This window comes from Muntiacus reevesi, chromosome 1, assembly GCF_963930625.1.
Source record: "Muntiacus reevesi chromosome 1, mMunRee1.1, whole genome shotgun sequence".
NCBI lineage: Eukaryota > Metazoa > Chordata > Mammalia > Artiodactyla > Cervidae > Muntiacus > Muntiacus reevesi.
The window spans coordinates 77,075,554-77,098,371 of NC_089249.1; the positions used below are offsets into that span (position 1 = coordinate 77,075,554).

Sequence of the window (22,818 nt, forward strand, 5' to 3'; positions counted from 1 at the left end):
CCTGTCATGCATTCCGGGATTTTGCCTCTCCAGGCCCACTCGAGCTTCCAACTTTGGGCTAGACAAAGTGCTCCTCGAAGTCAGGGCTCGTGTCTTATGCATCTTTGTATCACTAGTAGCAAAGAACAAGTCCTGGCACACAGTGGTGAATCAAAATGTGTTTGATGAACCTATTGAAACCTCTTACCTCTAGGATTTTATTTAAAAAAAAAAAAAAAAAAACTGTCCCCGCAGGCTGAGTATTCATTCCCTGAATTATTAATCACCTCAGAGGTACTACCTCCTTCTTTGCCTCCACGAATCTCTCAGGCCACTCTCGATGTTTTCACCTAAAATTTTCCTTTCTCGTATTTGTGCCTGGGACTAGTCAGTGTCGGACCCAAAGCTATTCTCCGCACCCCAATAGAGCCAAGTAGGACTGAAGTCCCTTAGTTGCTCGGGGCCTGCTGGGAGGCAATAAGTAGAATACCTCGCGAATCTCCAGAAATGGGCTCGCTCTGGGGCTGAGTTTCTATGGCAACCATATGGCAAGCCTGCCTCTCCGATACAGTTTCTCCGGGGACCACAGAGACTCAGTTCCAGTGTGCATCTCTATGGTTTCCGTAGCCTAGAAGGGTCTAAACAGCACTTCCGGGAAGATGGCTGCGCACAAGTCACGTCTGTCACATGTTTCTGCGGAGAGGACCTCGCAATGATGGTAAGGGGCTTCATGAAGCCCCCCGAATGGTGACTGTCGTCGCCCGGGCTCAGGAGCAAATGTGACAGAAGGGGAATAGTTTTACCCAAGTGAAGCTGCGGTCGGAGGGCTGGAGTTTTAACCTCCAGAGGAAGGAACCCTAGGGAGAGGAGCCAGCTCCTTAGAACCTCTGTAAGAGTGGTAGCCCAGGGCCCCTTCTCCAGAAAACTCAGGTTGACTGGAAAGAAAACAGCTCCTGAAAGTGTGCTCACAGCCTTCGCAAAGACTGTGGAGCACAGCCTAGGATCTAGCTTCTCTCCACAGCTGTCTGTTCTAGGTCGGTTAAGGAAATTCCTCCTGTGTTATTCAGTTCGACAGTTAAGGACTGAACGCATTTAGGAGCTGCATTAAGTGCACCAGGGGTTGGGGAATAGGACCAAGCATAGGCTATGGTATATAATATAATTTCGAATTAATGCGACAAGGCATAGGCTGTGGTAAGTCTTAGAGTTTAAAGCATAAATGGCTATGAGCCTGTGTGTAGTGATTGAGAACACCAGTTCTGGAGTGCCTGAGATCCTCGATCCGCTACTTAACCAGCTATTTGATTTGTGCAAGTAACTAAAAAACTTCTCAATGCCATTTCTTCCGGTGTAAGTTATGGTAAAAACACCTCCTGGGAATTCCCTGGTAGTCCAGTGGTTGCGACTCTGCACCTTCACTGCGGAGGGCTGGAATTCAGTCCGTGGTTGGGGAACTAAGATCCTGCAAGGAACCCGGGGCAGCCAAAACAATAACCCAGAACACCTCCCAGTGGGGTTGTTGGAAGGATTAAATGAGATAATATGTGTGAAACAGTTAGCAACAGGCTGGCATTGAATAAATGCATAAGTGTTAGTTGTTCTTGTTATAATAGATCAGAAATAACTTCTGAGAAGAGGCAGAGTTTTGAAGTGTCCTTAAAGCCCTCAGTGTTTGAATTTTATTTCTCTTGCAGTATCAAGAAGCAGGATAGGGCATTTCCTCACTCAGTGCTTCTCTGTTGGGACTCTCAGGGTCTCAGTTGTATTTTCAGGTAATCATCCTTCAAAGTAGAAATGTGAACAGAAATGTGAGTCACCCTAAATTTGCTACTTTTCATATCTAACCAGACTAGTCATCATTCTTAAGCTTAATATGTAATGTTTAGGAGGGGCAGGTAACTTAACGATGTGTCTGATTTTTTTACTAGCGTAGTTAGTAAACCTTCTTAAACACAAATGAAAATTTTAGCCTTCAAAGTCCTCACTTGGGGAGGCTAGAGGATTAATCTAGTAGTGCCATTGTTGTTGTTGTTGAGTTGGTAAGTTGTGTCTGACTCTGCAACCCCATGGACTGTAACCCGACAGGTTCCTCTGTCCATGGGATTTTCTAGGCAAGAATACTGGAGTGGGTTGCCATTTCCTTCTCCAAGGGATCTTCCCAGACCAGGGAGCAAACCTGTGTCTCTTGTATTGGCAAGCAGATTCTTTACCACTGAGCCATCAGGGAATCCCCAGTTTTGCCATTAATCAACTTTTAAATTGGTTCTGCAATGCCTCTAATAAGTGATCTTAATACAAAAGTTAACTTTAGTAACTCAAATCAGCAGTGATTGTCTTAGTTTTGAATGTCTTGTGTAATAAGCCATCTTAACCATTTCAAGGCAAATTTTGAATATAAGTTGGATGATGGCATTGTGGAGTCCAGAAAGGAGGAACACCTGAATGACTATAAAGAAATGCAACTACAGTGGGCCCTTGAACAGCATGAGTTTGAACTGCACGGGTCCACTTATATGTGGATTTTTTTCAATAAATACTACAGTAGCACCATCGTGGTTAGTTGAATCCTGGCATGTGGAAGGCTGAGTATAGAATTTGGGTTTTGGTATCAATGGCAGGTCCTAAAACAAGTCCCCCGCTGATAACTGAGGGATGACTGTAGTTGGGAATGTAACAGAAGCAGGGCTACTATAGAGTCATGCATCCTGGGCTCATATTTCCAGCTACATCTCTTACCAGCTGTATAAGAAACCAGGCAAGAAACCGACACTTGATTTTTCTCCTCTATAAAATAAGGATAATATCTGTCTTACAGAGCTGTCGGGGTTAAATGAGACAGTATAACAATGTGTGTAATCCCCCTGTTAAATAAAGAGCACCTTTCTAAGCTGGACAGTTTCAAAAGGGGTGCTCCAACAAGACTGAAAGACAGTGGTGTTATAGCCCCCACACCAAGTAAGAGGACAGTGTAAATGCTGGGGCACAGATGTAGGATACAGGCTCTATTAAGTACTGCTGTCTTATAACTGGAGGAGGAGATGGCATCCCACTCCAATATTCTTGCTGGGAGAACCCCATGGGCAGAGGAACCTCGTGGGCTACAGACCAAAGGGTCACAGAGAATCACACAACTGAGCACAGACAGATATAACTCAGGTTAACGAACATCTCGTTGCTTTGCTTTGTTTTTAACATGGTAATAAATCATGGGAGATGTTATCAGGTAGCGGTAAAGAGTGGGAATTGTGCAGACCAGCTGCCCAAGTTTGAATTCTACATGCATCAGCTGTGTGACCTTGAGCAAGTCACCTAACCTCTTTAGGCTTTGGTTTCCTCATTTGTACAAAAGGACAGTAATACTTTCCTGAATGCAAAGTTTAGGAAATCTTCCTGGACTGGGATTATTACATGAAATGATCCATGCAGAGCCTTAGCAAAGCCCAACGTGTGGTGAGCTCTCCATAAATTTAGGTATTATCGTTAACACCAGTCCTCCTTGACTTTCAGCATGTTGACCCCTCAGTGGTCAGGGAGCTCCCCAAGAACCAGGCCTCCCAGCTCGGTCTCTGCTCCAGCTCCAGGAAAGAATTCTTATGAGCAGTCAGGATGGAGTTGGTGCATGATTTGAGCACTTTCTCCTTTCCTCTTAAAGGGATGACAGTGACTGCTTCTTCTCCAGTGAGAGCCTGAGGACAGTGACTTTTCTCACCATGAGTATCACCCCCGAGGTCAAGAGTCGGGGGATGAAGTTTGCTGAGGAGCAGTTGCTTAAGCATGGATGGACTCAAGGTGATTCACATGGGGCCCCTTCCACATCCCCCAACTCCCTCACTACCCTCTGCCCAGGGGGAGAGGCATTATCCTGGGTTAACCTCTAGGTAGTCTGTTCAATGGAAGAGGAAAAGTTAAAGAGAAAATTTGCAGAAGAAAATTGCTGATATTTTCAGAAAAGGGAAGAAATATGACTGTGGATAGCGAGAAGGAAGTGGCTGAGAGAACTGGGAGTGGGAACGAGATGACCTCTCTCCTGAGAGAATTATGGGAAAAGAGAGTTTGGGATCAAAGACATGAAGACTGTATGGAGAGGTGCTAGAAAGAGTGGAACTGGGAGGGTTTCTGGGAAGGACAGGGCATGCCCAGTGCTAGGTGTGGGGAATGACAAAGAGTGGCATGTGCTGGGGTTGCTCTGTGAGGGCTTAGGGCAGGCAGTGGAATAAGCCAGGTCATTCACTGTCTTCTGCAGGCAAAGGCCTGGGCCGGAAGGAGAATGGTATCACCCAGGCCCTCAGGGTGACGCTGAAGCAGGACACTCATGGGGTAAGACTGGACAGACTGCGGGAGGTCAGTGGGGATGGGAGATGGGGGCCTTGAAGATAAGATGAGGGAGGGGAATGACAAGTCCTGAGTTCATACTTCTCTGGCAGGTGGGACACGACCCCGCCAAGGAGTTCACAAATCACTGGTGGAATGATCTGTTCAACAAGACTGCAGCCAACTTGGTGGTGGAAACCAGGCAGGTATGAGCTCTAATAGTAGGCATGTAAAACACGAGGGCCTGGGACACGTCGGGGTGAGGGAGACATGGTACCCACTCACACATACTTCCCCACAGGACGGAGTACAGATAAGACGCCTGTCTAAGGAGACCACCCGTCAGGATCATGCTAAGCCCAACTTGCTGTATCAGAAGTTTGTGAAGGTACTAGAGGCTGGGGGTGAGAGAGCCCATCCCTTTCCCTTCTGTGGTCTCTTGGGGTCTGAACAATTGCCTTGCATGCCCTACCTGTTCTCAGGACAGTCCTAAGAGTAGGGTCCTGTGACTGTCCTTGCTGTTGCTGACCTAGACTGCCCAGATCCTCAGCAAGTACTGAAATCTTCAGGCTGCATGGATCCCTGCCATCTGCCGAGGGGGCTGCAACAGGGAATGGGAGGTGGGGGACAGTCAGGAGCTGCCAGAGAGCAGGGAGGGGACATCTATTTCAAAGGACTTAGAAGCCAGAGGAGACCTGAGAGATTATCGGACCCATTGTCTTTTATTGTGCAGATGTGGCCGGCAGGGGCGAGGTGGCTCACCGAAGAGCCCACAGGTGGCTAGTAACAATAACAGCCTGTTTAGCCAAGGACTAGAACCCGGGTGTTCAGACTTCCCTTTTCTAGCATGCCAATGGAAGGGAGCTGACATTTAACCATCTTCTCTTACATGCTTAGGGGCTCTGTGTGTTATCCAGCAGATCTTTCCCATTCATCTCTGTGGCCATCTTCTGCCCCAGTTCAGACCATCATCTCCTGCATAATTTCTTTCGCAGCCTCAACTAGCTAGGCTTCTCACTGTAGTCTCAATCCCCATGCCAATCAGTTCATCCTCCACAAAGCATCCAGAGTGTTCTCTGTAAAACACAAGTTTCACTGTGTCACTGGCTCCTCCTTGACCTAGGATGACACAGTCTAAAGGTGTCAAACTGGCTCAGATGGCCCTTCAGGCCTTGTCCTTGCCTTCTTCCCTAGCATGTTTCTCACCACTTCTCAGGACCTCTATCTACACTTTAGCCAGATTGATTTTGAATCTTTTTCAGATACCATGTTTTTTCACCTTCAAATTTTTGCATATGCTCCCTCTGTCTGGGACATTCTGCTTCCTTTACCTGCTGACCTTTTCCTTGTCTTTCAAAGCTGAGTTACTTGTAGGAACTATTCTCCAAACCCTGAAGCCTGAGTTGGGTACCCCTTCCCTAGCAGTGATAATTGTTGTTTAGTCATTAAGTCATGTCTGACTCTTTTGGGACACTACGGACTATAGTCCGCCAGTATTTTGTTCATAATTGCCTACATTCTGCCACATCTCTTCCCTGTTAACCACGTAGGGTCCATGTTGGCTGCACCCATCTCATTCTTATTCCACTCTGTATCCCCAGCCTTTTAATCCATAGTAGGTTCTTAACCTGGTTAAACAAAGAACTGTGCATAGGTATTGGGCCAGGGTAGGGGGGCGCACAGGTTGTGAAAAGAACCATCTTTATTGTCTGTTACTAGAACCAAGAGATGACCACCAGGGGGCACTTGTCCCACTGTGAAGACCTGATGACCCAAGCCCTTGTCCCTCCCTTCTTGTTCTGCCCACTAGCTAGCTGGCTGTGGGCCAGGGAGCCAGGACTGCCCCTGCCCCACCCATTCCCAACTGCAGCCCACTTCCTGCCCAAGTTGACATGCAGGTTGGCACCTCTGTGGAGATCTGTAAGGAGTGATGTTGGGGGCTGACAGATTTGTGCCTCTGGCTATTTGAGATGGTGGTTGGGGGTGGTTTCCAGAAGGGAAGTGGGATGATGGTGGTGTTGAGTGGGCCTTGTCCATCCCTGTGATTCCTCCTTCTAGACGGCCACACTGACTTCAAGTGGGGAGAAGCCAGACAAGGACTGGGAAAGCTGCAGTGATGATGACAGCCAGGAGCCCAAGCCTCTAAATGTGTGAGACTTCTTTCTAGTGCTGGGGCACATGGGAGGAGATGCCTTCAAATCTCAGAAGAAAGGACCAGTATAATGCTTGACTGTGGTCTTCTTGGGGGGTGGAACTGTTGTACTAATCTTTGGCACTTCCAGGTCCTGAATAGGAACTCATTGGTGAGTGTTTTAGAGGGGAGGAGGGATCAAGCCTTTCCACCAGATCCATTTGTAATTCCTGATTCCCACCCCTCTCCGACAGTCTGACCGATGAGATGCTGCTCCAGGCCTGTGAGGGACGAACAGCACACAAGTGAGTAGTGGCTGGCTTCCTGGGCTCCCTTTTTTTCTCCCCATAACAAGCCCACCACTGAGGGTGGCCTGCGCCACTCTTTTCACCCCAGAGGAAATGATTCCTATTCTTTGCCCATTTCTGAAGCTGCCTGAAGATAGGTAGCTCCTTCTTACCACTTCTTACCAACTGTCCCTGCAGTCTCAAAGATTAGGCCTCTTTTCCCTGATAGCCTCCCTCTGACTTGCTGCTGCTGCTAAGTCGCTTCAGTCCTGTCCGATTCTGTGCGACCCCATAGAAGGCAGTTCACTAGGTTCCTCTGTCCCTGGGATTCTCCAGGCAAGAATACTGAAGTGAGTTGCCATTTCCCCTCCAGTGCATGAAAGTGAAAAGTGAAAGTGAAGTCGCTCAGTCGTGCCTGACTCTTAGTGACCCCGTGGACTGCAGCCCACCAGGCTCCTCCGTCCATGGGATTTTCCAGGCACGAGTACTGGAGTGGGGTGCCATTGCCTTCTCTGCCCTCTGACTTGGGCCCCATCTGTTTCAGGGCTGCCCGTCTTGGGATCACAATGAAAGCTAAGCTTGCTCGCTTAGAGGCCCAGGAGCAGGCCTTCCTGGCTCGGCTCAAAGGCCAGGACCCTGGGGTCCCTCAACTGCAGTCTGAGAGCAAGCCCCCCAAAAAAAAGAAAAAGAAAAGGAAGCAGGAAGAGGAGGAAGAGGCTACAGCAACTGAAAGGAGTGCAGAAGAGTACTCAGAACACACTGACAAGAGCATCAGAAAAAGCAAGAAGAAGAAAAGACGGCATCAAGAAGAAAGAGTCACAGATAAGGAGAGCATCGCTATAGAAAATGAGGACGAGACCACAAGAACAGGTGGACTTGAGGAATTGAAAAACAGAGAGCACATCGACCAGCCCCTTAGGAAAAAGAGGAGGAGGCAGCACCATGGAGAGGAGAAGGTGGAGGTGGAGGTCTTAGGTAACGAGGGAGGTAAGGTCAGTGGAGTCAGGACAGAGGAAGCAGAGAGAAGAGTGTACACTGAGCCATGTGGCAGAAGCAAGAACAGGCAGCAGCATGAGGAAGACGACCTGAACAAAGAGGATGAAGGAGTTGAAGAGGCTCTTGCAGATAGTGGGACCAAAGGAGCAGAAAGCAGATCATGCACTGATCCACAAAGGAGGAGAAGCAAGAAGAAAAGACGGCAGCATCAGGAGGAAGTCTTGGATGGACCTGGAGTCAGCACTGGCCAGAAAGCAAAAAAGAAGAAACAGAAGAAGAGAGACTGAAGGCCAGGTCACGGTGGGGCCCGATTGATGGCTCTTCAGGAGTTTAAGCCTTGGGGGCCTGAGCTGATGCAGGTCTTACGCACCCTCTCAGTGAGGAGTCCCTCCCGAGGAGGAAACAGCGGTGGAACAGCAGTCCGCTGAGAGGACAGTGCTAGTGCCATGTCTGAGTTGAGGGAGAGGCAATTCCCCCTTACAGCATCCACCCCAGAGATGGTGAACTCAGGCACCTGCAGGGGCCAGGCAGCTAAGGGACCAGGATGCGGGGAGCTGTGGCAATGGGAATGCGGACATCTGAAGAGACATCTTGACTAAAAGAAGCTGAAAATGTAGATCTATGGAAAATATACTGATTTTTTATTTTGAAGGCTAAGAAAAACATGCAAATTCCGCCCATAGGTTGCCAGTTTCTAACTATACCAAAATGAATAAACATCAGCTTGGTCTTCTAGCCTGTAGATAAGTTGCAACTATCATCTCCATTCTCAGCCTGGAAAGGTCCTAAATACAAATTAGTTTCCTTAGAGGCCACTGAAGAAATTCCTTCTGTTAACGTCTGGTAGTCTTGCTATGCTGTTAAGTGAAAGGAGAGAGTTCAGAGAACCTCACCCAGCTCCCTGTCTGCATCCCTAATAAGAACTCTGCGTGTAAAGGATGCACACCTCACCTGGGAGCCTTTTTCAGCATCTGAAAGTCAACTGTCATTGCCCCCAAATGCCATAGAAACCTCTCTTGCATATTGTTCCCCCAGAGAGAGTGCACCACCTCTCCAGTGTTGCTCTCTGGCTATGCCATGTCTTAACCGTTCTTGTCAGAAGAGCTCCCAGGACTCCACAGTTCTGGGGGAGAGGCACTAAGGCTTTATTGGAAAGAATGCCCCCCACCTTCTCTCACTGCAGACGATAGACACATTCGGTGTCAGGGTAGGGTGGTAGGTTCAGCTGGTACTTCTTTTCCAGAGCAGGTGGCACGAAGCGACCCCCCAGGTAGTGGTAACGACCAGTAAACTGGGTTGCAGACTTTTTGGGTGCTGTCAGGGAGATGAGCAAGTCTGGCTGGATCCCTCCAGAGCTTCCCTTCTCCACGTCCCATCCTGAAAAGAAGGTGGTAGTCAGAGCAGAAGGGACCAAGACGTCCAGTCCTCTTCCACACCTTGCTCTGCAATAATCTTAAAGGAGTGGGAAGCCCCCTGGGTCCCCACCTGAGGAAATCATGTCTTGGAGCTGCACATACTCCTGGGCTCTGGTCTCACAGTCAACATGTAAAGGGCATTCCTAAACTCTTTGTTCCTCAGCCCTACTTTGGCTATGTTCTGCACCTCTATACTCTGTCTGAACCTTGAATCAGGAGCAAAAACTCCTAGGTACCTATCTCAAGACAGGGCAGGGCCCTGATCCCCCCAACCTCCTTGGACCCAGCACCTGAGGGAATGTCGATGCTGGCAATGGGCACAGTGAGTCCATTCAGAACGCTCAGGATGCTGCGGAATGGCTCCCGAACCTCACCCGTGAAGCTGAAGCCAAAGATGGCATCCACCACCAGCTCATACAGTTCATCAATCAGCATCGGCTGTGGTAGAGCAGGAGAAGATGTCAGAGCTAGCAGCTTCACAAAGAACCCTTAACAGGAAAGGGCTGTCCTCTGTACCCAAAGACCATAGGCACAGGGAGAATTTTAATCTCATTCTGAGGCCTAGAGTCAAGTCACTGATTGAGGCCAAGCTGAGTCCAGTCACATTTTCTGCTTGGAGTGTCTGCCAACCACTGGAGAGGCTACAGCCCGAGGCTTGGAGTCAGGACAGACAGGCTTTGGCCTTGCCTCTGCTGTGAACTGATTTGTGACTCTGGACAAATCACTTACCTTCTTTTGCATCTCAGTCTCTTCATCTGTAAAACGTGCTAAGGAATTTTAAAACGTTCTCAAGTTTCCCACTCCTAAATACATCATCTGAAGAAAGGGTTTAGGATAAGGTAGTCACTTCAGTTCCCAAGAGGGGCACATAATGTGTTTACCGCATGCTAGGGGAAGAGGAATTGGCTACATCGTGGAGTGACCAGGGGAGATTAAGGGGAAATAAAGCTTTAGAGAGGGGGTTGCTGGCAGCTCATAAATGGAGCACACCCTATGACACCAATTCCATTCAGGTGGCATGCTTTAGGCACCTTCTGTGCCAGGCGCTCTCCATGCCCTCTAAGAGTTCTCTGGAGAGGAAGATGCATAAGTGAGCTCAGCCTGGAAAGGTGAGGGAAGAGCAGGACACAGGAGCACAGTGAACTGGAGCCACCTACCTCTGGGGGCATTTCACCAAGGAAGGGGATGTCCATTTTCTGGCACTGCGTCACCAGTGCAGTGAAAAGTGGCTTGTTAGGCCTTTTAGGGTAATAGATGGTTGGCTGGTAGCCCTGTGAGGAAAGGAAGGGGGTAATTCAAGCCCAGGTCTTGGAAACTTCTCCCTCACCACCCTTCCCCACGTACTCACAAAGAGTTTGAGGTGTCGAGCACAGACCAGCCCATCTCCTCCATTATTCCCAGGGCCACAGATGACCAGGACGGTTGGGGGGCTTCTGGACAGGGACGTGGGGGGGTATGCCTGAAGGCAGAGGCAGAGGGGATTCAGAGGGGCTTTGGGCGGTGACAGACCAGGCTTGGCCTGGCCGTCCCTCCCCTCACTCCTTGTGGCTAGGCCGGGGGGGCTTGCCCCAAAGGTCGAGGGTTGTGCCACTGACCTTGGCAATGGCTGTGGCACAGCTCAGACCGGCCAGCTCCATAAGTTGGTCCACGCTGAACTGGTACTCATTAAACAGCTCCTGGTCCACGGCTTGGGCCTCGTCCTGGCTGAGGAAACCCACGGCCTGAGTCCCCACCCCTCAGGTGTTCCCTCGCGCGGGCGGCACGGCCGCCCCAGGTCCCGCCCCCTTGGGTTCCGCCCAAGTCCTCTGGCCCGCCCAGAACCTCGCCTACCTCAGGTACTTCACTGCTGAACTCGCCATGACTTCTGAGTCCCCGCGGCCACCCGAGATCAGCCGCTGCGGCACCCACCAGGTGGGTCCTACGCTACAGGAGCCGGCCTGGACTCTGACGCGCGACAGGCGCGAGCCTGCAACCAGCAGCCCGAGCCCCAGAAGCGCCCGCAAACCGGACATGCAGCTAGTCAGGAGGGAGCCCTCTGGCCCGCCGGGCGCATGCGCAGTACTTAGCCCTGCCCCCGAGGGGCCGGGCCCGCACGCACCCTTGCCGGAAGCGGGCCTAGGACTGGCAGCTCCGCCGCTTCTCCTCCAGTTACTGTGCGCGCCAACTCCCCGGGTGCCTTCCCACCCCGGCCCCCCTCCGCCAGGGCGTCTTGTCTTACGGTCTGGATCCAAGCCCATCGCCGGAGCATTTTCATACTGCCTCACAAATGACCCGAAGTGCTTTGCTCTCAAGCGCCCGTCGATAATAATTCTTCGTTTCATGTTTTTGTGTAGCAGTTGTGTTACTGCTAAGCTGTGTAGCATAGCAGTTAACCCGGGTTCCTGCCCTACCCCTTACTGAGTGAACTTGGCTCTCCAGATTTGTTTCCTGTCTATAAAATGGGATACGAGTACATACGGGGCTGTATTCCACGCAAAGCCGTAGACAGCGTCAGGCACATAGGGCTCAATAAGTTAATGTTATTAACACTACTAAGCGTTTCATATAACTTGGGACCCCTCTCCCCACTAAATTAGCCTCGCTTATCTCTGCTTACCTGGCTTCCCAGGTAAAGAACCCGCCTGCCAAAGCAGGAGAAGTAAGAGAGGCGAGCTGGATCCCTGGATGGGGAAGATCCCCTGGAGAAGGAAATGGCAACCTACTCCAGTATTCTTGGAATTCATGGACAAAGGAGCCTGGCAGGCCACAGTCCATGGGGTCACAAAGAGTCAGACACGACTTAGCGACTAAACAACAGGATTGAGGGGGGTCTTTTTATGCTAGTTTATTCTTTTTCTGTAACATGAATTCCATTCCTGGCTAGTTTACTGAGAAAAGCAAAAACCCCTCCTACTTTAAAAGAAAAAAACTATTTATTTATTTCGGCTGTGCTGAGTCTTCATTGCTGCCAGAGGTTTTTTCCTTATTCACACCGAGGGGGGGCTACTCTCTAGTTGCACTGCTTGGACTTTTCTTTGCGGTTGCTTCTCTTGTTTCAGAGTCCAGGCTTTAGGGCACACAAGTTTCAGTAGTTTCGGTTCCTGGGCTCAGGAGTTGTGGTTCCCAAGCTCTAGAGCACAGGCTCAGTAGTTTTGGCACATGAACTGATTTACTCTGCGGCATGTGGGATCTTTCTGGACCAGGGATGGAACCCATGTTTTCTGCATTGTCAGGCAGATTCTTTACCACTGAGCCACGAGAGAAGCCGGAACCCCTCCTACTTTTAACTATTCCTCTGATGCTGTGCAGTGCTCTGCTTAGTCGCTGAGTCGTGTCTGACTCTGCAACCCCATGGATTGTAGCCCGGCAGGCTCCTCTGTCAATGGGATTTTTTTGGGCAAGAATATTGGAATGGGATGCCATTTTCCTTCTCCAGGGGATCTTCCCAACCCAGGGACTGAACCAGTGTCTCCTGTGTCTCCTGCTTCACAAGCAGATTATTTAGTTACCCACTGAGCCATCTGGGAAGCCCATTCCTCTGATAGTCTCTTTTTTCATTACAAGAGGCTTATGATCTCCTGTGGGTTGTAACCTTGCCTTCATCATTGTTTGTTTTACATGTCTGATGTGTAAAATTGAATGTATCAGACTGTGATTGTGATGGAAAATTGTTTTGGTTAGACTATGTTTGTGGTTTACTCATCCTTGTTTTTAGTTTATTCATCTTAGTTGAAATACAGTTTACATTATAATTGCATAATCTTATCTAACACTTCACTAATTTTGTTTTATAGCTTCACCAGTATATAAGTAGCTTCACTTTTATATATTAGTCATGACTTAGTGACTGAACAACAAGACTCCCTACAGGCCTACTTGAGAAAATTAGTCAGTTCTGAAGATTCATTTCTAAAACACAGTGTGAAGCATGTTTCTTTGACATAGATAACATTTTGAGTATATGTACCCAGTGCTGACATGAGTCTTCTCATTTTATCCTTACAACAACTGTTATTATCCCTATTTTACAGATGAGGAAGTGAGAGTGCTGGTCACTCAGTCGTGTCTGACTCTTTGCAACCCCATGGACTGTAGCTGGTCAGGTTCCTCTGTCCATGGAATTCTCCAGGCAAGAATATTGGAGTAGGTGCCATTCCCCTCCCCAGGGGATCTTCCTGACCCAGGAATTAAGCCCGGGTCTCCTGCACTGAAGGTGGATTAGGAAACTGAGGCTCAAAGATGTTGAATGATGTGTCCAATGATACACTGATAACTGTCAGTGGAGATAGGACCCAAGCAGCTTGACCTAAAGTCTGAAGTCTTAAGCATTATTCTATGCTGAAATGCCTCTCTAAATGTAGAGCTATATAACTGAAGGGTTATCAACTGCTGACTTCATTCAGATGAGATGTAACTATAAAATAATAACACAAAACATATCCCACCATACACACTTAGAATTTATGAAACAACCAATGAAGCCTGTCTTCAGGAAGGCAGTGCCCAACCTATTCCACCTTGCTGCCTTTCACATTTTAGAGTTCACTCTGGAAAATGCCTTCAAAACCAATTTAAGAAGGACATGTTGGGCTTCCCTGGTGCTCAGTGGTAAAGAATCTACCTCCAGTGCAGGAGCACAGACAGGTTCAATCCCTGATCTGGGAAGATCCCACGGGCAGAGGAGCAACTAAGTCCGTGTGCCACAGCTACTGAGCCTGTGCTCTAGAGCCCAGGAGCTGCAACTACTGAAGCCCATGTGCCTAGACAACCCATGCTCTGGACAAGAGGAGAATCCATTGCAATAAGAAGCCTGAGTACCGCAACTAGAGAGTAGCCCCTGCTCACCACAACTAGAGAAAAGCCTGTGCAGCAATGAAGACCCAGCACAGTAAAAAAATAAATTAAAAAATTTTAAAGAAAGAAGGCATGAGGATTGAGTATTTGCTGAGTTCCAGATGCTCTACCTATATTATCTAATTTGATCCTGTCCATCCTATGATGTATTTTTGTCCCTATGTTATAGATGAGAAGTTGAGTAGTTGAGAGAAGTTAAGTAATTTTCCTAAGGTACTATAGCTATAAAATGGTAGAGCTGATGATGGTTGATCCTGACCTAGTACCAATACTCTTGTGTGGCAGATGCTGCTACTTGTCCCTCAAAATCATTCTCCTTTCTTCTTTCTTCATTTAAAGGCAGTTTGATTGGCTTTGTTACAGTCAGTGAATCTACATCTCAGTCAAGACATCTCAATGCCTGACAAGATAATAAGCTCCATTGAGATAAGGAAGATTAACAAAACCTGGTTTTGCGCCTTAACCCTAGTAGGTCCTCTATCTACAAATATTCTAATGAATCCTTAAAATCTCACTGTGAAGTAATTCAGAGTGCAGTAGAACGCCTCTTATCTGACACGACTAGGACTAAATTATTTTATTTCAACAAACGTTCATTTGCTGTCTGTCAAAGTGTGACCAGGGTCTTGCCTTTGAGGATAAGGCCAAAGATTGTAGTTATCCATTTTCTTTCTTGCATAAAATTCACCACTTACATATCACCTACCAGTTTGAAGTTTGCTTCCTTAAGTTGGAACAAAAAATTGATGGTATATTTAAAGCAATCTGAGTGCAAAATTCATCAAGATTTTTATGATTTCCCCCAATTTGTAATAGTCTCTCCGCTCACATCTAATTCAACAGTAGTTTTTAAAGTCACTCACCTGAATTGCGTCTTCTAAAGATTCAATTTAGTTGTCATAGAAACAGCTTGTTTTCACACTCTTAGTTCATCAGTTTAATTACAAACTACAATAACACATACAATTGGAATAAACACATTTGGTATCAAACACGAACAACTGTTAGTAAGCAATGGCTTAACTGGGGGAGTTGAACTGCACAGCATCCGAAAGGTACTCACTGCCTAGGTATGAATCTCAGCTTCACTTACTAGTTGTGTGACTTGGCAGGTAAACCAGTTAACCTTTGTGCCTTCTTTTCCTCATCTGTGAAAGGGGATTCATCCCCTGTGAGGATTAAAGGAGAAGGCACTTGTGAAGCACTTGTAACAGGGTGTGGCATATGCTAAGTGGGCAATGTTACAAAATACTGTTGTTGCAGCAGCTAGCAGCAGTATTGCTGCTCTAGGACGGAGGGGCCCTGCATCCAGCATCTGCTTTTTGTGTGTGTGGAGGAAGAGGAGTGCATCAATAGCTCAGTTAAGGTGGATCTTCTGTAGCATGAGATCCCCATTTCCCATATGAGAAAATGGAGTCAGTGACCCTAAAGTGTCTTAAACAAGATGTCATGCTTTTAAGAACTGGCAAGGCCAGATTGTGAAGTCTGATGCCAGAAAGAAAGGGGAGAAATTTACCATCCGTTTTCCTTTTTTCTTTTCCCTATTGAGTCCAAAAATCCCGATGAGAAGCACCCAGAACACCTTGGTGCTGAGACTGCCAAGCCCTTGTCCAGCCTGCTCGGGGGCCCACTTGCAGACACTGTACTCCATGCCCATGCAGTGCTCACCGGAAACGACGGGGAAGGGGTTCAGTCCCAGAAGTCCCCGAAGTGTGTATGTTGGGTCGGTACTGCAGAGGCCATGCTGTGACCAACAGAGGATGGTCACATGATGATGCAGAAGCCAGACTCCATGCATCTCCTCTGAGGGTTCCTGCCGGGAGGGTTCCTGGGCTGTCTGAATGACCTGAAGGAGGCAGAGAGGGGGCAGTGGGAGTGACTAGGGAGAGAAGAGAAGGCAGCTTGCTCTGGCTCCAGCTTCTGTAACCCTCTCTGGCCCTACCTCTGCTGGTGGGCTCCAGGGCAGGGGGGAATACGCTGAAGCCGTGTGTTCCCCCATTCAGCAGGACTCGCCCTTTCGCCGAGGCCTGCACTCAGGCCATGCAGGAGGCGGGGGACACTCCGGACCTCCAGAGCTGGGTGAAGGTTGTGCAGATTGCTAAAGGGCAAAGTCAGAGAGGCTCAAAGCACCATGTCCCCAAGCAACAGACCACCTCTTCCCCCAACTTTAACAGTGATCATGTTCCATTAAAGTCATCCAAAGTCACATCCCTCCTACTTCTTTTATCCATTCTCCAGGCTTCATCCCTCTTCCCAGGTACCCACCTATTGCCACGGGGCCCTCTGGGTACCAGAAGGCCAGGGTTCTCCATTCTGAGGGGGCCTTGGCCTCCAAATGAGAGATTGGCCTTGAGTCTTGGGCCTGGATGGAGAGAAACAAACACATTCATCACAGGCCTCGCTGCCCCAAGAACCATCATGGGGGGAAAGAGACATCTTTGGGAGAAGAACCGGGAGGGTGGGTATCAGGGGATGTTTTGGTCACTGTACGCAGACGGTCCACCTGTACAGGGCAGGTGCTTGGCAAACTTGGGCTGACTAGATGGGAATGATTCGCCAGTGTTACTGGCGCCTGGAGGAAAACACACTGAAAACAAGACATCAGTGAATTCAAGTCACCAAGAAGCAGGGAACTCTGTCCTCAGAGTGCAAAGCCTTTGGGGGAAGAGACTAGTAAGCTAAGGTAAGAAAAGCGTCCAGTGCCTGGCATGTAGTAGGTGTGGATACCTTGGTGCTCCAAGATACAAAGTTGTAGATGTTAGGAAAACCTCAGGAGCAGGGGGGAAGAGGCATATTCAGGAAAGGGTTTAGGTAAAATGGTCCAGGGCCTTGAGAGAGCAGAAAGCGGGGAGGGCTGGTCCTGGCCTTGGAAATATGACAAGTGGGAGGGTGGGGTAAGGAAGTAAGAGCACTCCCACTTGGGGGAAGGCGATGCTAGAAGCAGCTTCCTTAGACTCACCCTTCAGCCTCGGTGCCCGAGATGTCGTGGGAACATTCACTGACTCTTCCTCCTTCTCCTCGTGGCCTTCCTCTAACTCATCTTCCCACCCACCGGAAGATCTGTAGAGGCAGGAAACAGGGGGCAGAGTGGTACTCTGGCCAGGTCCCTTCCTCCCCACGGCCCACCCACTGTGCCAGGCTGTGACACCTCCCAACACACCCCCGAGGCCACATCTGTCCCTGAAGCTCTGCCTCCGCCCTGCTTACCTATGCTGCACTCCTGGTGTGCCCCTGTCTACCCTGGCTGGGGTCCCTTCCACCAGGCAGGCGCCACCTGGAGCCGGGGATCTCCCTGGAGCTGAGGTCTAGGAATGAAGAGGGGTAAATGGGATCAGTTTGAGAAAAATGGCCATCCCAGCTGTGGTTGTGGTTGTGTGAATGTATGTTCCTTCCACACACAATGAGCCCAGAGAGACAGAGAAGTGCTAGAGACAGCTGGGCTGTGCCTGTGTCTAAGGATGAAACTACAGGGCAAGGCCCTTTGTTCTGTTAAGGTCCCCAGTAGTAACTCTCAAGTTAGAACTCAAGCTCATGGACTATCTGGCCAGAGCTTGATGACCACCTCATCCTTCAAGCTCATGGACTATCTGGCCAGAGCTTGATGACCACCTCATCCTTCCTGGGGCCTCCAGGGACAAAGTTACAGAGAGTTGGTGACCAACTTAAGATAGAATCTAGGTCTTCTGACCCTTAATCCAGTCATCTGCTTATACCAAGATAATTTTGCAAACTGTAAATATGATGTCCTACTTTTTCAAATAAGAGAGGACATAGAGAGAAAAAGTGAAGTGTTAATCATTCAGTCATGTCCAACTCTTTGCAATCCATGGACTGTAGCCCGCTAGGTTCCTTTGTCCATGAAATTCTCCAGGCAAGAATACTGGAGTGGGTGGGTAGCCATTCCCTTCTCCAGGGGATCTTCCCAAGAGAGGACATCTGTTCAGCTCAGTCACTCAGTTGTGTCTGACTCTTTGAGATACCATGGACTGTAGCACATCAGGCTTCCCTGTCCATCACCAACTCCCGGAGCTTACTCAAACTCATGTCCATCAAGTCCATGATGCCATCCAACCATCTCGTCCTCTGTCATTCCCTTCTACTCCTGTCTTCAGTCTTTCCCAGCATCAGGGTCTTTTCCAGTGAGTCAGTTCTTCGCATCAGGTGGCCAAAGTATTGGAGCTTCAGCTTCAGCATCAATCCTTCCAGTGACTATTCAGGACTAATTTCCTTTAAGATTGACTGGTTTGATCTCCTTGCAGTCCAAGGGACTCTGAAGAATCTTTCTTTTCCAACACCACAGTTCAAAAGCATCAATTCTTCGGCACTCAGCTTTCTTTATAGTCCAACTCTCACATCCATACATAACTACTGGAAAAACCATAGCTTTGGCTAGACAGACCTTTGTCAGCAAAGTAACGTCTCTGTTTTTTAATATGCTGTCTAGGTTGGTCATAACTTTTCTTCCAAGGAGCAAGTATCTTTTAATTTCATGGCTGCAGTCACCAACTGCAGTGATTTTGGAGCCCAAGAAAATAAAGTCTCTCGCTGTTTCCATTGTTTCTCCATCAATTTGCCATGGAATGATGGGACCAGATGATCTTAGTTTTTTGAATGTTGAGTTTTGTGTTTTTTTTTCCCGCCTGCCACCTAATGTTGAGTTTTAAGCTAGATTTCTCACTCTCCTCTTTCACTTTCATCAAGAGGCTCTTTAGTTCTTCTTCACTTTCTGCCATAAGGGTGGTGTCATCTGTGTATCTGAGGTTATTGATATTTATCCTGGCAATCTTGATTCCAGCTTGTGCTTCATCTAGCCCGGCATTTCCCATGATGTAGTCTGCATAGAAGTTAAACAAGCAGGGTGACTATACAGCCTTGACGTAATCCCTTCCCAATTTGGAACCAGTCTGTTTTTCCATGTCCTATTCTAACTGTTGCTTCTTGACCTGCATACAGATTTCTCAGGAGGCAGGTAAGATGGTCTGGTATTCCCATCTCTTGAAGAATTTTCTACAGTTTATTGTGATTGACACAGTCAAAGGCTTTGGTGTAATCAATAAAGCAAAAGTAGATGTTTTTCTGGAACTCTCTTGCTTTTTTGATGATCCAGTGGATGTTGGCAATTTGATTTCTGGTTCCTCTGCCTTTTCTAAATTCAGCTTGAACATTTGGAAGTTCATGGTTCACGTACTTTTGAAACCTGGCTTGGAGAATTTTGAGCATTACTTTGTTGGCATGTGAGATGAGTGCAATCGTGTGGTAGAGACATAAAACCTAGCAAATAAATATAACAAATATTCAAGCATAATTTCAATTCCTGGGGTAAGTAGGTTGCCTGAGAAATCTCAAAGTGTGAGGGAAGAGGCAGTTGAAGAGACACTGACCTGTTGAGAGACGGTGAGAGGTAGAGAGGGAGGGAGGAGGAGTTCAGAGAAGGAGGGGCGCAGATAAAGACCCACAGAGAACTGTCCCCTAGAGAATGAAAGGAGAGAGAGAACATCCTTGGTGCACTGCTCCCATCCTGTGGCTCTTTTGGGAACTGCAGCCAAAGACAAAACCACGTCCTGCAGGTTTGGCTCAGTTATCTTTGATGGTGTGTGTACAAGTGTGCTCAGTCATGTCTGACTCTTTGGGATTTGATGGACTGTAGCCCACTAGGCTCCTTCTGTCCATGGGATTATCCTGGCAAGAATACTGAGTGGGTTGCTATTTTCTCCTCCAAGGGCTCTTCCAAACCCAGGGATGGAACCTGTGTCTCATGGGGTTCCTACATTGGTAGGCGGATTCCTTATCACTGAGCCACCTGGGAAGCCCCATCTTCAATGGCAGCCTTTGGCCTTCACCCACTGGGCTAGTTACCAATCAGCCAAAGCCCTGGCACAGCCCTGGTGTTGGGGACGTGCCACAATCCCCCACCCACCGCCCCACCCCCAGGTGGCCGGCCTCTGGAAAGTGGTATGTGTCCCCCATGCAGGGCCTGGGGCAGATGAACACAGACAAGCAGTCAAGTGCAGCATCCTTGACATCAGCTCCACGCATCACCACCCCTTTCTCTGGGTAACCTCTCCCCACCCCCTACTGCTTGTCTCAGGTGTCATCTCACCAGGGTGTGAGTCGGAAGCAGCCCACCCCGGGCCAAGTGGCTCCTTATGGCATCTGTCAGCTTGGCCACCAGCCGCTCTCGCACAGAATCTGACTCCTTCTGGGAAGAGAGTGGATAATGGGGTAGTGGGGAAAGCCTGGGTTTCGGGACCGGGGAAGAAATAGAAAAGGAGGACAGGAGGGGCCTTTGTCTCCTCTCTTTTCTAGTCCATTCCTGTGCCTTTGCCTGCATCCTGCCACTGCCTACCCAGAACCATGGACAGAGGTGGATTCTTCCTCACAATAGTGTCCCAGGACCCAGCACCCCATGTGCCCAATGCACATTTGATGAGTGAGTAGATGGTGGGGAGAGACAGGAATATCAGCTGGAGAAAGCATGTCAGGAGAGCAACTGGAGGGCTATTGGGAAATGGTTAGATTCTGGGATGGAGGGTCTCACCGGACACCAGGCCAGCGCTTCTTTATAGTACTTCAGAGCCTGGTCATGCTGTCCCAGTCTGGCTGCAGCGGCCCCCAGACCCTCACAGGCCTGCCATTGCCCCTTCACGTCCCCTGAGGAAGACATTCTGAGAGGTCCTCCCCTGGCTCCCAACCCCGCCTCCCCTCCAGAGGTCCTCCCCACCGGCCCCAAGGATCCGCAGGCTTTGCCCCACCCCAAGCCACCTGCAAACCCCTCCCCCTCACCAGCGTCCCGGGCAGCCTGCAGAGCATGTAGGTAGTTGTCTCTGGCGGCCTTGTGGTCTCCCAGCTGGCTCATTGCAAATGCCAGGCTGCCAAAGCTCCAGCCCTGCTCCCTCCGCTGCCCCACAGAGCCTGGGGACAGAGCCCGGGGACAGAGCCCACCGCATCCTAAGAGAGGACTTGGCCTGCTGGGGCATCAGAACCCTGCCCCCCAACGAGGAAGGGAGGGTTGCCAGGAGTCCTGCTGCACAACCCTGGCACACCTCCAGAGGCACCATGAAGGCTTGAACTCTTGAAACCCAGCCTGAGTTTTGGCCTGAATGCCTCCCCAGGCTACTTTGAGCCACATAAAAACCCAGGGAGGCAGGCAAGGCAGGTATTAATAGCTCCACTTTTATATACATGCAACCTGAAGCTCAGAAAGTGAAAATAATGTGCTGAAAAGTCACACAATCATTTAGAAGAAGCCCTGGGCTCCACTTCAGGCCTCCCCTTCCAGCCAGGTTCTTCTCTCTGCCCATTGCTGCCTTCCCAACCCCAGGCCTCAGCCTCTGGGCCCATAACCCTCTGTCCTGCCTGGCTGTCCCATCTCCTGCACCCCACCCCCACTTTCTCTTCCCTGGTTCTGGACTTCCCAGTCTAATTAGTTCTAAAGTATAACCATAATTAGCTCTAGAGTTCCAGCCCTGGTGCTTCAGCTGGAACCCCACTCCTAGCCCCTTGGTCTCAGCCTCACTCCCCAGTCCCTGGTACCCACCGTGCAGGTTGGCAGCCTTCTGGTGGAACTCCCGGGCTTCCTGATAGTTGCCGAGGGCATTGTGGGCCATCCCAAGGTTCCTTAGCACCGTGGCCTCCTCTCCTGGCTCCCGGCACAGGGGCAGGGCTTGCAGGAAGGCCTCTACTGCTAGCGGGAACAGCTGGAGCTGGGAATAGCCCAGGCCTAGGTCGTTATAGAGCTGCCCTAGAGGGCATGGCCAATGTCACTGGTCAGATGCTGCTGAAGCTGTGCTGGTGCAGCCTCTGTCCCACTCTCCCAGGGCTCCCCCAGCCCCTCCCAGCCCTCAGAAATGCCTCTGCTTCCACCCCATTTCTCAGAGTCTCACCCGGTCTGAAACCCCCCCCAGATCCTGCACCTTCTCAGCCCCAAGGCCTCACCCAGCAGTCCCCGCTCAGTGCTTCTCTCAGCAAGCCTCCAACTTTCCTCCAGCACCTGCATGACTTCACTCACCCCATGCTGCCCGCTCTTCAGCATACACCCTGCTGCAGCCCCCAATGCCAGGGCTGAAGCCTGGGGCTGCCCTGCTTGGGCATAGGCCCGGCTCGCTTCTTGCAGGCAGTGGGCTGCTAGCCCAGGCTGTCCCAGAGCCTGGTAGCAGGCTCCCATTTTTGCCTGGGCTTGTCCTTGATCACCTAGTGGCTGGTAGTGGCACAGGGCCTTGTGGTACCAGGCCAAAGCTTGAGGCAGGTCACCCAGGGCATGGTAGGCCAAAGCCACATTGAAACACTGGTCGCCATGACACCCGCCCAGGGCCGTCTCTTGAGGCTGAGCACGTAGGAGCAGCTCAAGGCCTCTGGCTGGGTCCCCAGTCTCCACGTAGGCAGCCCCCAGGTTGAAGGCACAGGCCCGGAGAACAGGGGTGTCTCTGGTTTGTGGTGACCTGGAAGCCAGGAGGAAGGCCCTCTGGAAGCTGGTCAAGGCCTCATGGTTCCGGCCAGCCAGTAGGGCCCTGTGGCCAGCCCTGGTGAGGGCTGGGATGGTGGCTTCTTGCTGAGACCGCTTTCTTTTCTTCTTTTTCTTCTTGGAGCTTGAGGATGAGAGCGAGGGTTCTTGGGGGGCATCCTCAGTATCGAGGGAAGACATAGTGCTGACAACAGGGAGCAGAGGGGTCAGTGTGTTATCCTCGGTCCTCCAAAGGACCACTGTCCCGCTACAGCAATTCAGCTCTACTTCTGCCCTGGTGTGACCCTCAGGGTTGCAAGGATTTCTCTCTGCCATCTCACTCTGCTTCACCTATCCCATTGGACACCACATCAGCTCTCATTCTGATGTCCTGACTAACTGTTTGTCCTCCAAGACTCATTTTAA

General features: G+C 49.7%; 3 protein-coding genes across 6 annotated transcripts; 1 reads left to right on the forward strand and 2 right to left on the reverse strand.

Annotated features, from left to right (window-relative positions):
• The first annotated feature begins 631 nt into the window (after positions 1-631).
• LOC136144216 (G patch domain-containing protein 4) lies at positions 632-8,451 on the forward strand. Of its 2 annotated transcripts, XM_065901935.1 has the most exons (9): positions 638-697; positions 1,674-1,751; positions 3,632-3,768; positions 4,223-4,296; positions 4,404-4,496; positions 4,592-4,678; positions 6,349-6,440; positions 6,676-6,726; positions 7,253-8,451. In XM_065901935.1, exons 3-9 carry the CDS (start codon positions 3,690-3,692, stop codon positions 7,989-7,991), a joined length of 1,215 nt encoding a protein of 404 aa, XP_065758007.1. In that variant the 5' UTR covers positions 638-697; positions 1,674-1,751; positions 3,632-3,689; the 3' UTR covers positions 7,992-8,451. The 2 variants fall into 2 exon arrangements, with proteins under 2 accessions (XP_065757998.1, XP_065758007.1); XM_065901926.1 differs by lacking the exon at positions 1,674-1,751 and having other exon boundaries at positions 632-697.
• NAXE (NAD(P)HX epimerase) lies at positions 4,994-11,177 on the reverse strand. 3 transcript variants are annotated; one of them, XM_065901899.1, is made up of 7 exons: positions 10,950-11,176; positions 10,715-10,823; positions 10,468-10,578; positions 10,277-10,390; positions 9,410-9,557; positions 8,873-9,081; positions 4,994-5,366 (listed from the first exon to the last, which is right to left on the reverse strand). In XM_065901899.1, the coding sequence occupies exons 1-6, from the start codon at positions 11,129-11,131 to the stop codon at positions 8,879-8,881; spliced, it is 867 nt and encodes a 288-aa protein (XP_065757971.1). In that variant the 5' UTR covers positions 11,132-11,176; the 3' UTR covers positions 4,994-5,366; positions 8,873-8,878. The 3 variants fall into 3 exon arrangements, with proteins under 3 accessions (XP_065757971.1, XP_065757987.1, XP_065757981.1); XM_065901915.1 differs by lacking the exon at positions 4,994-5,366 and adding an exon at positions 5,376-6,702 and having other exon boundaries at positions 10,950-11,177; XM_065901909.1 differs by lacking the exon at positions 4,994-5,366 and adding an exon at positions 8,325-8,561.
• Positions 11,178-15,985: 4,808 nt separating this feature from the next.
• On the reverse strand, positions 15,986-22,593 carry TTC24 (tetratricopeptide repeat domain 24). Its single transcript, XM_065945653.1, has 9 exons — positions 21,888-22,593; positions 21,490-21,693; positions 20,736-20,864; positions 20,491-20,603; positions 20,053-20,151; positions 17,160-17,257; positions 16,871-17,012; positions 16,218-16,314; positions 15,986-16,050 (listed from the first exon to the last, which is right to left on the reverse strand). Exons 1-9 carry the CDS (start codon positions 22,591-22,593, stop codon positions 15,986-15,988), a joined length of 1,653 nt encoding a protein of 550 aa, XP_065801725.1.
• Positions 22,594-22,818: the final 225 nt, after the last annotated feature.